Source organism: Columba livia, chromosome 12 (assembly GCF_036013475.1).
Source record: "Columba livia isolate bColLiv1 breed racing homer chromosome 12, bColLiv1.pat.W.v2, whole genome shotgun sequence".
NCBI classification, from domain to species: Eukaryota; Metazoa; Chordata; class Aves; order Columbiformes; family Columbidae; genus Columba; species Columba livia.
The window spans coordinates 19,614,201-19,628,816 of NC_088613.1; the positions used below are offsets into that span (position 1 = coordinate 19,614,201).

At 50.6% G+C, this 14,616-nt stretch overlaps 1 protein-coding gene across 3 annotated transcripts in view; it reads left to right on the top strand.

Moving 5' to 3' along the window:
* The window catches only part of LOC102083464 (Krueppel-like factor 5), a 29,348-nt gene extending 15,560 nt beyond the window's left edge, over positions 1-13,788 (top strand). For 2 of the 3 annotated variants that reach the window (XM_005498058.3, XM_021294157.2), the window contains 3 exons: positions 2,927-3,830; positions 6,631-6,690; positions 10,030-13,788. In XM_005498058.3, the coding sequence (XP_005498115.2) occupies positions 2,927-3,830; positions 6,631-6,690; positions 10,030-10,208 (1,143 nt within the window). In that variant the 3' untranslated portion in view covers positions 10,209-13,788. Of the gene's footprint in view, positions 1-220; positions 717-2,926; positions 3,831-6,630; positions 6,691-10,029 lie in introns of those variants that run through there. The other variant, XM_021294258.2, reaches the window with a different exon arrangement.
* Positions 13,789-14,616: the final 828 nt, after the last annotated feature.

Here is a 14,616-nt window from a genome sequence, read left to right on the forward strand (position 1 = left end):
TCCAAACCCTTCAACAACTTCGTGTCCCTCGTCCTCCCACCTCTGCTTCCAGCTGGGGTGCATTCCTCCTGCTCATGGTGTCTCCATCTCTGCAAGACACTTGGGTCCTGGTTGTAGCTCTATCTCCTCCATTTTTCTTATGTCTTCATTAATTGGATCCCCACCAAGTATGAAAGGAGCAGCCAGATAGACACACCTGCATTCAAGACACTCAAGTTGGATCCCACCCAGACATGTCAGCACTTAGTCACCCTGGTTGTGCTGACCATGGGCCAAGGAGCTGGTTTTGGATAAAACATGGGCTGGGAGGTGCTTAGGGCAGTATTTTGGTAGTAGGTGTCAGCACTCCGCATGAGCGGTGTGGGAGCGAACTAGCATTGTTAAGCATTTCTGGGCCACAAATAAGCAAAATTCCCCATTTTCCTCTTTGAAGGACGCTGGGGCCTTGGGGTCACATGGGACTTTTCACGCAAGCAGCAGTATTGTGACATCCTGGATTCCAGTGGAGTGGGACCCTCACCATTCCAGTCCTGCATGCACCGGTGTGGCTGGAGAGGACTGGTGTTCTTTCCTGTCTTTTGAAAGCCCATCGCTTTTGTCCTGCTCACCATCTGCCCCTTAACACCCTATTTGCCCTAGATCCTGGGGCTGCTCAGGGTCAGAGTTGGATTTATCAGGCTTTAATGGAATGACAGCAAGAAGACTTTGCTCTGCAGGTAGGGGTGATGATGAGAGGAAAGGAGACTGGGAGACACTGAACAGCGGGGTAGCCAGCGGACAGGGATACTCTGCTGAGAATGCGGGTTTTGGATCTGAAACCAGGGACCAACGTGCCCTTTTACATTTAATTTCCCTGCCTGGTCAGCTGCTGTATAAGGACCCACTGGAGTTGTGGGGGGAGAGACCTTCCCTTGGGAGCTGAAGGTGAGAAAGTTAAGTGCCAGAGATAAGGGAAGTGTAGAAGTAAAAGGCATCCAACACCTTCCTCCCCGCCCCCACTCCTGGCAAGTGGGTCATTTCATTGCTCAGGTATGTTCGGTATTCGGAGCCTCTGGTACTGCCTAGAGCGAGCTGCCTCCCCAGGGTCACTCAACGTGCCCGTGTGGGGGCACAGGGCAGCTCAGCTCCAAAGCTCTGGTGTGGTTCTCCCTCGGACAGGAACCCAAGGTGGACACTGCAAGGCAGAGCAGAGAGGAAATCAGGGGTTTAGACCAGTCTTTGAGGACTGGGTTGATGGTCTCTTATTCTCTCCCCTGCCTCCTGTTGGTGCCTTAGCTTAGGGTATGCCCGGGCAAGGGTTTCCTCGCTGGAGCACAGGGTGGGTGTTGCTGGAGCAGAGGCAGTTAGGTGAGGGTGTGACACAAAGTGAGCTTGTATTGCCAACAGGTAGCTTCCTTTACGAGGGCAGGGACTTTTCAGGGCCTGCACATTCACTGAGGACAGGTAGGGTCTACAGCACAGCACGTAGACACACCAGCGCAGCGAGCATGGCATAGAAAACACAGTCCCAGTTTGATGTGCCTGGTTCCAGTGCAGCGTAGCGCTTCCAAATCTAGCTGCTCTGAGCTTCTACCCATGTAGGAGAGGGTGTATTTGTGGCACGTACCTGTATTTGGGTGTAAGCCAGCTTACCCATGCATTGCCAATATGGCTTGCAGAGGTGCAAAGGCTCTTTTGAATTAGCTGGAAGTGCAGGTGATATGTTTCGCTGGAAAGGGCGAGGAAATCTCTTGGGTCCTGTCCAGCTTTGTTAAGAGCAATGAGGTTGGTTGCAGCAGGGATGACTTTGGCCCATTGCACTCCAGTGACATAGTTCAGAGCTGTAAAACCCTCAGCTCAAGCGTGCAGGGTGTGGGGCAGGATCAGCTTGCTCTCCTGAAGTGCACTGTAGTAGGCTCTGCCAGGGAAACCTGGTGGTTTTGCCAGCTCCTCTACATATGAATGAGTCTATGAGGGCTTCGCAATGAGCTTGACACATGGATAACCACATAATTAAAGGCTGGAGCTTTATAGAAGAGCATTAGCACTGGTATCTTTAACCACAAAGAGCAGAACTTGAGTCATCAAATGCCAGGGGATGAATTTCCTAGCGGATTGCTCCATCAGGCTGCTGAATTATTGGGCCTGGATCCAGTGGGATGCTGCATCAGACAAGAAGCAAGAGGGGAAGAAACCTGGCAAGTGATGATTGTCAGAGCTAGAGGTCCTGCTAGCCTGGAGGACCCAGACTTGTGAAAACAGCTCTACAAAACTAGAACTAAACCAAAGGTTAGGTGAGGGCTGAGTCATTTTACCAAGGCAAGACCGTAATAGTATGCCTGAAAGTTTCAATTTTAGCCTCACAGAATTAGTGGCAACATCACTTGGATATCTAGGGTGATAGCCCAAATTATTCTCAATTAGTTAAAGATATTGTCTTAGAATATTCTCAGCTAATTGAAGGTATTGTCCTAGAATAAAATGCAATACATCTCAGTCTGTTGGCCAGGACACCAGAGTCAGCATGTCTAATGTGGGCTGCAAATCCGACATGCCCAAAGCGTGAGGCTGACTGGAGCACAGTTTCTGATTTAATCCCATTTCTAGTGTTAAATTCTCCTGTTGGTGTGACCAGAGCTTTGTACCTAAAGCTTGGCTCTTCTTTATCAGATTGTATTTCTTTCATAAATGCATCCTCTGCCTGGCTTACCCTTTGCTATCAGTGCAGATAGGTGGGAGGGAAGTGGGACAGAGGACAGTGATTCACTCCTGGGGAGTCTGTGGCTGAGTCAGAGACTGAAGCTAAATCACCACAGCCGGTGACTCCTGGGCCGTTCTTGCTGTTCTCTCCATTTCCTGCTAGCTTAAGTACTTGTTGAATGTTGAACTCCCACCACGTGTGTTGACGTAGCTCTTCACAAGTTCTTGTCTGTATTTTTTGCTGTAGGCCCGATCTGAAATGGATAAGTACCTTTCGAACGAGGTGCCACCCATCCCGATGATACCAGACAAGAAGTACCGCCGGGAGAGTGCCTCGGTGGTAGATGAGTTCTTCTCCACGGAAAAGCCTTCCTCGACGCCGTACAGTGTGAACATCAATGTGATTCTGCCAGACACCACACACTTGCGCACTGGACTTTACCGGCCACCCAGACCCATTACACCATTCACACAGATCAAAACAGAGCCCGGCACCAGCTTTGCCCAGCCCTGCTCTTCTGCCTCCGGCTCCACACAGACCCTGCCTGACTTCACCAGTGTCTTCAGCATGCCCCAGTCAGTGGCAGTGAACAACATCTTCATCAAGCAGGAGATGCCCTCCGAGATCCCTTTATCTACCAACCCACAGCAACCCCAGCTTTACCAAATGCCTCTTGGCAATGGAAGCGGTGACATTACCACCCTGACGTCCTCCTCCAACAACACAACAGCCATCAACAGCCTCAGTGGTGTCACCATGTCCACAGGTAACACTATGTCCAGTGTGGCCCACAGACCTGTCCATCCAGGAGGCCCAGTTAAGCAGTACCCACACGTCTCCCAGGGACAGGGAAACTTCAGCATCTCAGGGCAGTTCTACGCTGTCCCGGGAGTGAACCTGCCCCCTTCGCCCCCCAACTCGCAGCCTGGCAGCCCAGAAAATCAACCCGAGCTCATCAACACCATCTCTCCTCCACCATCGTATGAAGCCACTTTTGGACTGAAGTTGGTCCAGTCATCCCAGGCCCCTCAAGTCCCCAATGGCCTTGGGACCCTTTCCCAAGGGCACATTGTCATGCAGCCCCCCAAATACAACAGGCGCAACAACCCTGAGCTGGAGAAAAGGAGAATCCATCACTGCGATTTCCCAGGTATGCTCATGGCTGATGTACTGGCTTGGCTTTGGGGGGGTCTCTTCTTGACACACTGAGGCTGGGGCTGCCTTAGGACTCCACGGGAGTTTAACTGAGATCACTTTGTTTGTCTGCATGATGAAGGGAGCTGTGGAGCTGGGTGGAGAACCCAAGGAAGTGGGGTTCCTACCACCGCCAAGGGACTAGAAGGGGTTGATCCTGCCTGTGCTAGCGGATGCCTTTTTTCTCCCCTTCCCTTTCCTCTTTGCACTCTGGCAAAAGCAAGCCTGACTCTGGGAGGCAGAGTGCTCCTGCAAAACAGAGGGATGCTCCTGGAAACCTGCTGCTTTAGCTGCTTGTTTTGCTCTGGACTTGCCTAACCCTGAGCAGCCACATGCTCTCTGCAGGTGAAACCACGCTGGCTTTTCGCTGACCATTCCCACTCTCGCATAACGAGTGGCAAACCATTGAGTAATTTCCATAAGCAGCCTTTACGGTCTCTCCCTGTAGCCCAAATTTTCTTCTTCCAGAGGGGCAATGAGCTGAATATCTGCGTCATATCCTTCAGTGGCTTCATGTGCTGCATCAGGATGGTGTGGAAAGGCATTTCAGGGTAACAATCAGCCCAGGGCTGAAGCTGTTCCCTGTGTGTCACCTCACTGCATGAGCATGTCCATCTAAGGACCTGCGATGCCTTGGCAAGAGGAGAACTTGCAGGGTTTCCTGCGCTGTGCACAGAGAGCTTGTGGGACCCACAGCTGCGAACTGTGCCGCATGGGAGAGAAGCAACCGTGTCCCTGGTGAGGAAACCCAGTGAAACCAGTGTGAGGGCTTGAAAATCACTGGTCCTTGTGCAGGGACACACACCTCCCACTTCCTGGGCCCAGCCCCAGCCATCAGCTGTTGGAGATTAGCTAACACTTTTCCCGTGGGGGTGTGTGAACTGGGGAAAGTCATTTCCTAACTGCCTCCTGCGAGATTTATGTGCTGTTTCCGTGGCACAAGAGTGGCTGTAGTAGGTCAGCCCAGATCCTGTCTTCCGCAGTGACCAGAGGAAGTGTATAAGAACAGGACATATTTAGAAAGATCTTTTCTGTGCTTACTCCTTCCCGCCCTCTGGCAACCTGCAGATTAGGGACTTTCTGAGCCGGAAGCTGGACCCATGGTTTGTGGTTAACAGCCTCTGCCAAATCTATGACCTTCTGCTGGTCATGGTGGGAGACTGAGTAAGGGTGGGAGACTGAGTAAGGGTAAGAGTGCGCAATGGGTCTGAAACAGACCCCTCCACTCTTGTCAGAACTGGTCAGAGCAAGAGTCTCATTGTGTGGGATGCATTACCAAGGCAAAGATCACCTGTTTTCAGCAGGATTTTGGCCTGCACTGGAAAGCAGAAAGATATCCATGGCACAAAAAAAACCCAGAACCTCCACTGAATAAACACCGGGTGGCTCGATGGTGTGTATGCGCAGACACAGTGGAGGATTTCTTCTCATCCTTCACACTGAGGTTCAGCTGGAGGTGAAACCAGCCAGGACTGGTGGCAGGGGCAGCAGGTCTTCCTGAGGTGGTCTGGGTGAGGAAGCGACAATGCTGAGTTCACACCTGTAACCGGATGAACAGGGAAGACCTGTTTGCAAAGCCCAGATCCAAGTTGCCAGGTAGTGGCCAAAGCACTTTTTCCTCTGCGTCCTCATGGGGAAATGAAGCTCGGCCATGAGCTGCTCTGGCCTCTCTGTGTTGCTCCCTTTGGGTTTGGAAACTGCCCTGGGTGCTCCGCTGGCTTAATTTCTCAAGGCAGCCCTTGGTCTTGTGCATACTCATCCTTCTCCTGAGCGTGAGGGACCTCCGAGGCTTCAGAGCACCAGAAGAAAAATCGGACTGGGTCAACAACCCTTAACCCTCCTACCATGGGGAGGAGAAAGGCAGCTGGCTGCTCCTGCACCTCCTGAGCAGGACAGGACGGAGAGCTGATTCTGTGCAAGAGGCTTCTTCAGGCTGCGTGGAAACACTGGAACGAAAAATATGACTGTTACTTATGCAGGTCATAAAAATTCAAATTCCTATTTCAGTATACTTGTCAAAACACAATGAAGCAGGGCCATAGAGGCAGGATAAGAGGCTTTTCTAAACTTCATCTAACTGAAACGAGGAACTAGCAATGATTCATTTTGGGATGCCTGTTGAAACTTCTGCCCAAGTCATGGTGTTTCTGTTAGGAGCCTTTCTTTGATTGAACCTGTTGTCGCTGATCTTCTGAAAAAACTTCCCACTGGCTTTATTCTGGATCTTGAAAGCCAAGCTGTGGCTCCTCAGCGTACCCAGCGTTTCCCGCTTCCTGGAAAATTTTCACCACAAGTGCTGGGGCTGGGACTATTCCAAAATATATCTTCCCTCCAACCTTGTAGCAGTGATATCAGTTACGTCTGGAATCCAGAAAGACAAATGTCAGCACAAAGCCAGAAGCTAACAGTGATGAATTTAATGTTTCCATCCTGCCTCCAACACCTGGTTGAGGAAGGGGGTATTTGGAACTCTGTGCCTGACTCTTCCCCCTGACTAATGCCCAGCACAATGCCCATGGGTTTCAGGATTGTGTGGCAAAAGATGGGGTGTTGTAAAGGTTTGTCTCTCTTGGAGAACAAATGCTGTTTAGCTACTGCTGAAACAAAATGGGTATAGCCAGGTTTATTTGCATAATTACTCAGGGTGCTTTTCACGCCTGCTCAGTCCCTAACCTCAAATATAAATAGATGTTCTGGATTTGTTTGAGGAAGGGCCTCTTTCTCACAGGGAAGTCGTGTCTTTTCTGTTTTTGCAGGTTGCTCAAAAGTTTATACCAAGAGCTCCCACCTGAAGGCACATCAGAGGACTCACACAGGTAAGAGCACCACATCACCAGGAAGCTGCCTGCTGACACTTCCTATTCTGTGCCTGTTCATGGCAAAGATTATATTGCTGAGGTGATTATGTTAATCTAGGGTGGTTATTGGGGTAAGGAGCACAGTTAAGTCTGTTGATGTTAATGGTCCAATGGTTGGACTGGTTTATAGCGACTGTACATTCCTGTGTGCACTTGCTGGCCTTGTAGAGCATTGGTCTAGAATTTAGGAGAACTCTTGGAGGCTCTTGAGTCAATGGATTGGGAGGAGGAGGTGCCCCCAAAACCTCCATCACTCTGAGCTCTTCCTTGTAGATCTCCAAAATCCTATCCAGGTCTGATCCTGCATAGCCTGGCAGAAAGATTGCGTAAAGGCATGTGGTACATATATATGACCTTGGAGGAGACAAGTGCTGTCTCTTTGTGTCAAGCACCCCAGTGGTTCCCAAGGAGAGGGAGGAACCCTTCGTATCTCCTTGTATACCAGCCACACGGACCACTGGCACGCGGTGCTTGTCCCCTTAGCTCCCGCCAATGGTGCTGCCAAATATCTGCACAGAAGGGCTTGGATACAGGTACTGAAAGGCTCTGAATACCTGTCCAGATGGGTTGTGCCGTCATTCCTGAGGGCAGAGGTGTCGTGGGCTGCCCTTGCTGGTGTAAACAGGGTCACTAATACAGAGGAGCTCTCACCACAATCAGCTTCCCGGGCTAAACCTGGCTTAGTGGCACTTATGCATTCAAGCACAGGTCTCATTAAGGCATTTATTATACCTGAAACTTTATCAGATCCCTGGGTAGTCCAGGAACCATCAGTGCCCTCATAAATCTCTTTTATAGAAGGGCTGATCTTTACTGAAAGCAATTAAGCTGGCCCAGAGTTCACTTCTCTTTTTTATTAACAACGAACAAAACCCATCCTGGGGCTGGGAATCAGTTCTTGCACTTGGCTCTGTTCTGTTTTCATCTTATCAGTCCTTAGAACAAGCCAGCAAAGAATTTTTCTTTGTGCATGAGGTACAATATTTTTTTGGCAGGGCCTGGGTAGGAGCGGGCTGGAGAGCAACACGGAAGGGGTGGAAGAAAGGAACAGGAAGGACATTGTCCCGGCTCCGAGAGCTGTGTGGTGATAAGCTTTTGTCACAACAGCAGTCTGTGTTCAGGGCTGTGCTAGGGGTCTTGCTTTAAAATTAAATATCTCTTTTCTCCTTCTACTCGGAGCACAGGTCTTAGCTCTGTGCCCAGAGATGTGACCTGTCTGAGACATGCACCGTTCTTACAAATCACAATATAAAGATGCATCCAGGCAAACTGGGGTGGTCTTTGAATAAAACGCAGTAATTTTTTCAGGTTTCCCAGTAACTGAGCTGGAAATCTAAGTGTGTTTGCCACCTCCACTTCACTTGCTGTAAAAGGGCAGAGGTGAAGGAGAATGTGACCTGAGTAGCCAAGTAAACTGGTGGTGTTGTGGGGTGTGTAAAAGAAGGGAATCCAAACTAGAGAGCTCAAGGTGTCCAGGTCCAGTTTTTGAAGCCTCATGTTCTGTTTTGAGGCCGCAGCCTCGCTGAGCACAGCACTGGAGCCGCAACACAGGACCCGTCCCAACCCTGCCAGACGAGTACACTCGATGCCACTTCAGCTCCATCGCTTGAAGGGTTAATAACGCCCTTTCTCTTGACTCCTCGCCTGACGGGAGCTGGGCTGAGAAGTACACGATCTCTAGGATCTTTACTTGTGGTTTGCCCGTTGCTATGGGCTGGGCTGTATTCATCTCCTGGAGACACCATTCATTTCCTGGGTGCCATTGTGAGATTAAATATATAACCCGGTGGCTGCTCACCCACCTCCCGGGGCTGGGAATGCCAGTTTGGGTCCTTTGTTTGAGCTTGCCCTGCCGTGCTGTCCTGGGAGATGGAGCCAGCTCGTGGGACAATGGAAAGCATTTTGTTTCGATCCTGGAGATCAACTTGTTATTGTTTGAAACTAAAGGGCCTTGGTAGGGTTGACCCAGCCAGGTGACCTGGCTGGGACAATGTCTGTGGCTGTGCAGTGCAAATCCCGCCTTTGTCTTAGCATGCTAACGTAAAACTCGAGATCCTCAGCATGCCCTAAAACACCTGGCGTGCTGCTCGTAAACTGACTTTAAGATCTGTATTTACCTCAGCCATAAAAAATAACCATGTCTCCTCCCTGTGGTGCAGAGCCCAGGGTTTTTTTGGTGAGCAGGGTGTAGTCTTGGTGCCCTGTCTCCTCCAAGTTCACGTGTCCGTGCTCTCATATTTTGTGCGGTGCGTGCAAGCCACTGTAGATCTTGCTGTGGCTGAATGTTTTCTTGTTTCCTGGCCAAATCCACCACCCGCCTGGCATACAGGAACGGCCGTTCGCTGGGAAACATGTCAGAGCACGACACACATGCCTGTGCATGCAGGCTGCATGTGTACGTGCATTCATGGTGCGCTCAGCAATTGGCTGATGAAACGGTAAATATTTGAGGTCGGGAAAGTCAGCACATTCCCTGAACTCTGCCTGCTTGTTCAGGCTGTTAAGAGCGAGGACTAATATTTGAGAGCACCACACCCATGTGCAGAGAGGGCTGCAGCCAGGGTTCAGCTCCGCAACCTGGGCACGCAGGCAGCTGGAAGCGGGCATGGGCTTTTCCAGTCCAGTTCCCAGCTGGCTGAGAAGTTGCACAATTGTAATTCATTTCAGTTTGGGAATAGGTGTGTATGGGCGGGAGCAGGGGGGGAGAGGGCAGAGGCATTACGTCACCCAAATGCTCTGAAGAAAACACGATGTTTTATGTACGGAGAGCTGCTGCAGGGCTGAACTTTGAGGCAGAGGTTGTTAGATGGCGGTTTCAAAGACGTGAGGCTTTGAGGAAAATTTATATGGCATAACTCACTTCTTCCTCCTTGTACCCCCCACACCTGTATGAGAAGCAACGCATGCCATAGGAATTTTTAGTTAAAAAAGAGAACTCAGAAATTTTTTTAGCCAAATGCTCCAAAAACCAACCAACCAAAAACAGGAACTTGAACAGCCCTAGAAACCAAGCCTGGAAAACAAAGGAGGGTGTATGTGGGTAAGACCTGGTTGCTGCAGCTCAACAATTGCTGGTCCCTTGGTGGCTGTGGGCTGTGTACAGAAGTGACCGCTGGTCGTGTAAAGCCTCAGTGTGGCCATGAGCCCTGTTCTGCAGTGGGGCAGCCCTGGGTGCCCAAGGGAGGCCACACGTCTCCAGGAGGACGGGGTGGGGGTTTGGGAGGCCGGGCAGATGCGTGTCTGCGTTGGCTCTCGCGTGGCGGGGCCGTGCCCGTGACCTGTGGCTCTTCCCTGCAGGTGAGAAGCCCTATAAATGCACCTGGGAAGGCTGCGACTGGCGCTTCGCCCGCTCCGACGAGCTGACCCGGCACTATCGGAAGCACACAGGTGCCAAGCCCTTCAAGTGCCTGGCCTGCGGCCGCTGCTTCTCCCGCTCCGACCATCTGGCTCTCCACATGAAGCGGCACCAGAACTAGGAGCCGCCTATGATCCCCACTCCAAGAGCAGCTGAAACTCTCATTTTCCGAGGGGCCTCTCCTCCTCGCGTACGTAGGAACAAACCCATGCTGTGATCAACTGGCAGGGCAGGGGTGGCCCCCTCTGCAAGCCCTGTCGCCTACCGTTTCTGGTTTTAAAAGAAATTTCATTAAAAGAGTTATAATTACAGACTGATCTCGTGATGAGGCTCCCAAAGACGCTAAAGAGATGGACCTTGGATTCCAAAGGGCTTTCTTCCAGCAAACCTGCTATTTATTTGTCACTCAGGAGCAACTGTCCTTCGTGTCTCAAGCTCTTTGGGATTTTTTTTATCACTTTCAGGGTGGTGTGTTCGGTGAGCCCGAGGAGGGTTGTGACAGGTTGGTGGCCTGGCTGTGCGTGAGAGGTCTCACCTGGAGCTGTCAGTGCAATCCCGTGGCGTGGCCGTGGATGTGGCACCTCTGACATGCAGGGACACGAGCACACGCCCAGGGCTGTTTGGGTTGACAATCCCAGTCTCTGTGGGGGCAAAGAAGAAAGGGCCAATGACATACACACCTGGTGTGCCTTCAAGCAAGGGACAGCACAAAAGCAGATGACAAAAGCCGTCATCTGTGTCCTGTTGAGCCACCTGTGGTTTCCTGGCAGCCATCTCACTTGGGGCTGTGAATATCTGCCCTGCTTGGCCAGGGCTTTTGGTTATGTCCTAAGCATTTCTGCTTCCAAGACGTATTTTGACTTCAGGTGTCTTTGGGAGGACCAGCGTGGGTCTTGAAACCATTGTAAAAAAGCCACTGATGAAGCTCTGGTTTCCCAGAATACTCTGTGCCTTTCTCCAAAAAGCGCTGGGCAGGCTCTGCTCGTGCCTAACACACCCTGTCATCGACAGTCACACCGGTCTTGTGCTGTTGCTGTTTTATCACATTTGGATAGAAAAGAAAAAACAGGAAAAAAAGCGTCTTTGAAACAAATTCCAATAAATCCTGCTGTTCAGATTGTAATCATGTTACCTACCTCACAGGTTCCCCGCCTTGGGCTCCGTAAGGCACCTTTCCCCTTCTTCCGTGAGGTGCTGTGACACGTGGGGCACATCAGCCATTCTTCAAAGTCTACCAGGACAGGATAAGAACCAGGCCATGCCAGTTTAAACAGCAGCCCTGCAGGTAATAAATAAATCAGGAACAAATAATGGGCCCGGTGTGTTCAACAGAATATCGATTTCCCTCCCCACATCCTCCTCTTTTATTCTTTCTTGAACAGATTTAAGGGGTATGCGGACTGATGTGTGTCTGCAGTATGAACTGGAAGGCCATGCTGAACTATGCCATCTTTATGTGGTGGAAATTTGAAGGCCACCCCTTTTTGCTGTTGCCCAGCCACACATGAGTCAAAAACTGCAGCTGGGTTCCTAGTTGTCCTTTGCCTTGGATAAATAAAACCACTCACACCTGCAGCACGTGTGGCTGGTCTGGCATGGCAGGAAGGGTCTGAGGGAATTGCACGGTGTGGTGTAGGCTTTGGGATGGAAGATGTGCCCTTTGTGTGGCTCTTTGGCAAGAAGCCTCCTCCTTTCTCCGTGCCAGTGGCGAGGGTGGGGATGGAGAGGTGAAGTCAGGCCACCAAATTGCTGGGAGGCGGCTTGGGTGACATTCTCTGTGGTGCGTGGGAAGGGCTTTCCAGACCTGAGCGCTGGCGACTTTGCCTGGCTGGAGGGTTTGATGACAACACCCTCTTGGCACCATGTTCAAGTGAGGACTGGAGAGTCTGTCTCATGAGTCGCTTTTTGCTGACCACATATACGTCCTCCGCGTCGTTTTTCCAACTCTTTCATTGCTTGTTGCCACAGCTCGCTGGGGATCGTGGGTGCTGGAGCAAATGGGTTCATTTGCCATCTGCTTTGTTGGCTGTGGGGTCTGGCTCCTCTTCAGGGCACAGGACCTTGCCAAATCCAATGTTGTGACCTGGGCCCTTTTTCTCTTGGAGGTTTGGTTGGACCATATGAGAAAATAGGGCTTGCAGTTCCATCTCCTCCGAGGAAATGGAGGGGTAGGAGTGATATGTGGCCTGAAGCCTCCGTGCAGGGAACAATTTTAGCTCTTGCTTCTGCCTATAGATGGGTCTGGAGAGGCTCGGGGAAGGTCTATGGAAAAAAACAACCCTGGAGAGCAGCAGTGGTGCAGGAGCGCGTCTGCCAGCACAGGCGGGTTGAGCTCATGCCAAAGGAGTTTCAGGGTAGCGTGGAGATGCCTCAGCCGGTCCCTGCCGGTGTCTCCAGGAGGCTCAAGCTGGCTCTGTGGGGCTGCTGGGCACCCAACACGGCTGTGCTGGGCTCCACCTGCTCGTCTGGTGCCTGTTCAGCCCAGGCACGGGGAGCTGGTGGCACCGCAGTCCCAGGACAGCAGATCCCATATCATAACACGCAGGGAGATGTTGGGTTTTTTTGGTGCATTGTGATTGAACCTCCTCAAGGTGAGAGTTAAACTATGGGGCACAGGGTCAACTCAGACACCACCTGTGCTGGGGTCAGCCCTCACCTGTGGCCCTCTCAGAGCGGTTTCGTTGCCCCGCCTCTTGTTTTTGGAGAAGGGAAGCTCCACTACCCCCAATGTCCATCCCTCCCCTGCTGTGCTGGTGGAGCCCAAAACCTGTTTGCTGAAGAACAGTACAAAGCCAAAACAACCAACAGGCAGCTTCAAATTGTAGGGAAATTTTAAATAATTTTCCTGATGATCTTGTTTTTTATCACTACAGAAAAAAAAAGCATCTGCTTATCCCCACATAGACTATGTGTGTGTGTGTATATATATATGTATATATATGATTTATTTTTTAATTTGATGGGGGTTGCAGAGGAAGAAATGTCTTAACAAAAACCCTCCCCAACCCAGTGCTGCTTCCCAAGCAGCACCACTGCTCCGCATGCAAAATGCCGACATGCAAATGTTTTACTACTGCAAAGACAAAAAGAGCCTGAAGGAAAACCACAGCAAGCCTTGGCTTTTGTTTCTCTATCTTTGTGTGGACAGCCTCTGGCCTTGCATCTCGTTTTGCAGCTCCTGGTGGCCAAGGGTGAGCGCCGGGGCGGATGGGGAGTGATGCTGAAGGACCAAAGCCCCTCTGGGCTGCGGGAGGGACGGGGACAGCTCGGAGCTGAGTGACGTAGCTGGGGGTGCGCGAACCCCAGCCGAAGGAGGGACATTGAGGTGAAGGGGACATTGGAACAGGTTTGCAAACCGGGGAGGCTTTGCAAGCCCGTGCTTGGTGCAGAACGAAAGCCAGCCTGGCGCCTTGTCTCTGCCACACTTGTATCATAGTCGGGAAAAAATAAACCCAAAAAATTGATGTAAATAGGAAAAAAAGAGCACTGTATCACTTCACGGGTCTGCGTGGATGGAAAGTGATTGTTTACTGTCTGAGATGAACACAATGTGAAAAAAAAATTGGGACCTGGAAAACTTGGGTGGAAGGTTTATTTTTCCTGGTGATGCTTTTGTTTGTTACATAACTCCCTCTCCCCCCGAAACTCCCCTATGGCTATTAATCTTTCTCATATTTTGTAATAAAATTTTATCACATGGAGATGCGGCCTTTCTTCTGTTCTTTCCCATTGCAAATGCTCTTTTTGCCTCTACCCGCTGCTGCCTGTGTGTGTTTAATTTTTATATTAAGCTGGATGAGGGAAACAGGAATCTGAGCAGGGGAAGGATCTGTGCGTGGCATAAACCTGGAGCATCGGGCAACGCTATTTGTGTTGTTACGTGGCCTAAGATGACACTTTGGAGGAACGGTGAGTCCGTTCTCAAGCCGATGTTGCAATGCTGTGCAAAGAAAAAGAAGGGGCAGGACACTTTTTTCTTAATCCCCTTTACTATGTCCTCCCATTTTTTTGCTGTGTAAGGGGAGAAGGGAAAATCCGCAGGGCAATGGGTCAAAGGGATCAGGAGTGGGGATCAGGGAAGAGAGATGGGGGAAACAAGGAAGTGCTGGGGACTCGCCTTCAAAATCCCTGTCTGTGTCCTTTTGTGTGTGTATATATTTATATATACACACACACATTTGTACATATGCAAACAAGCAGCAGGGGCAGAGCGAGGGCCGCTGAGCTCACTCCCTTTGCATGTAGGCACCTGCACGCACACACAGACACCTACAAATACACACACGCATCTCCCCCTATATATATAGGCTGGACTAAACAGCTCTTTATAAGCCGATCCTGCCAGGATCCCATCTGATTTCTCCATTACCTGCTTTGGAGCCACTTCCTGCAGTCAGGATCATGAGTTATTTCATGTTAAAATTGACAACTCCCTATTGTTTCCCAAAGGTCTTGTGTTTCAGGTACATTTCCTCTTTGCCTACTGGTTAGGTTTCCTCAGCTCAAACTTTGGGATGAGTTGTTTTACA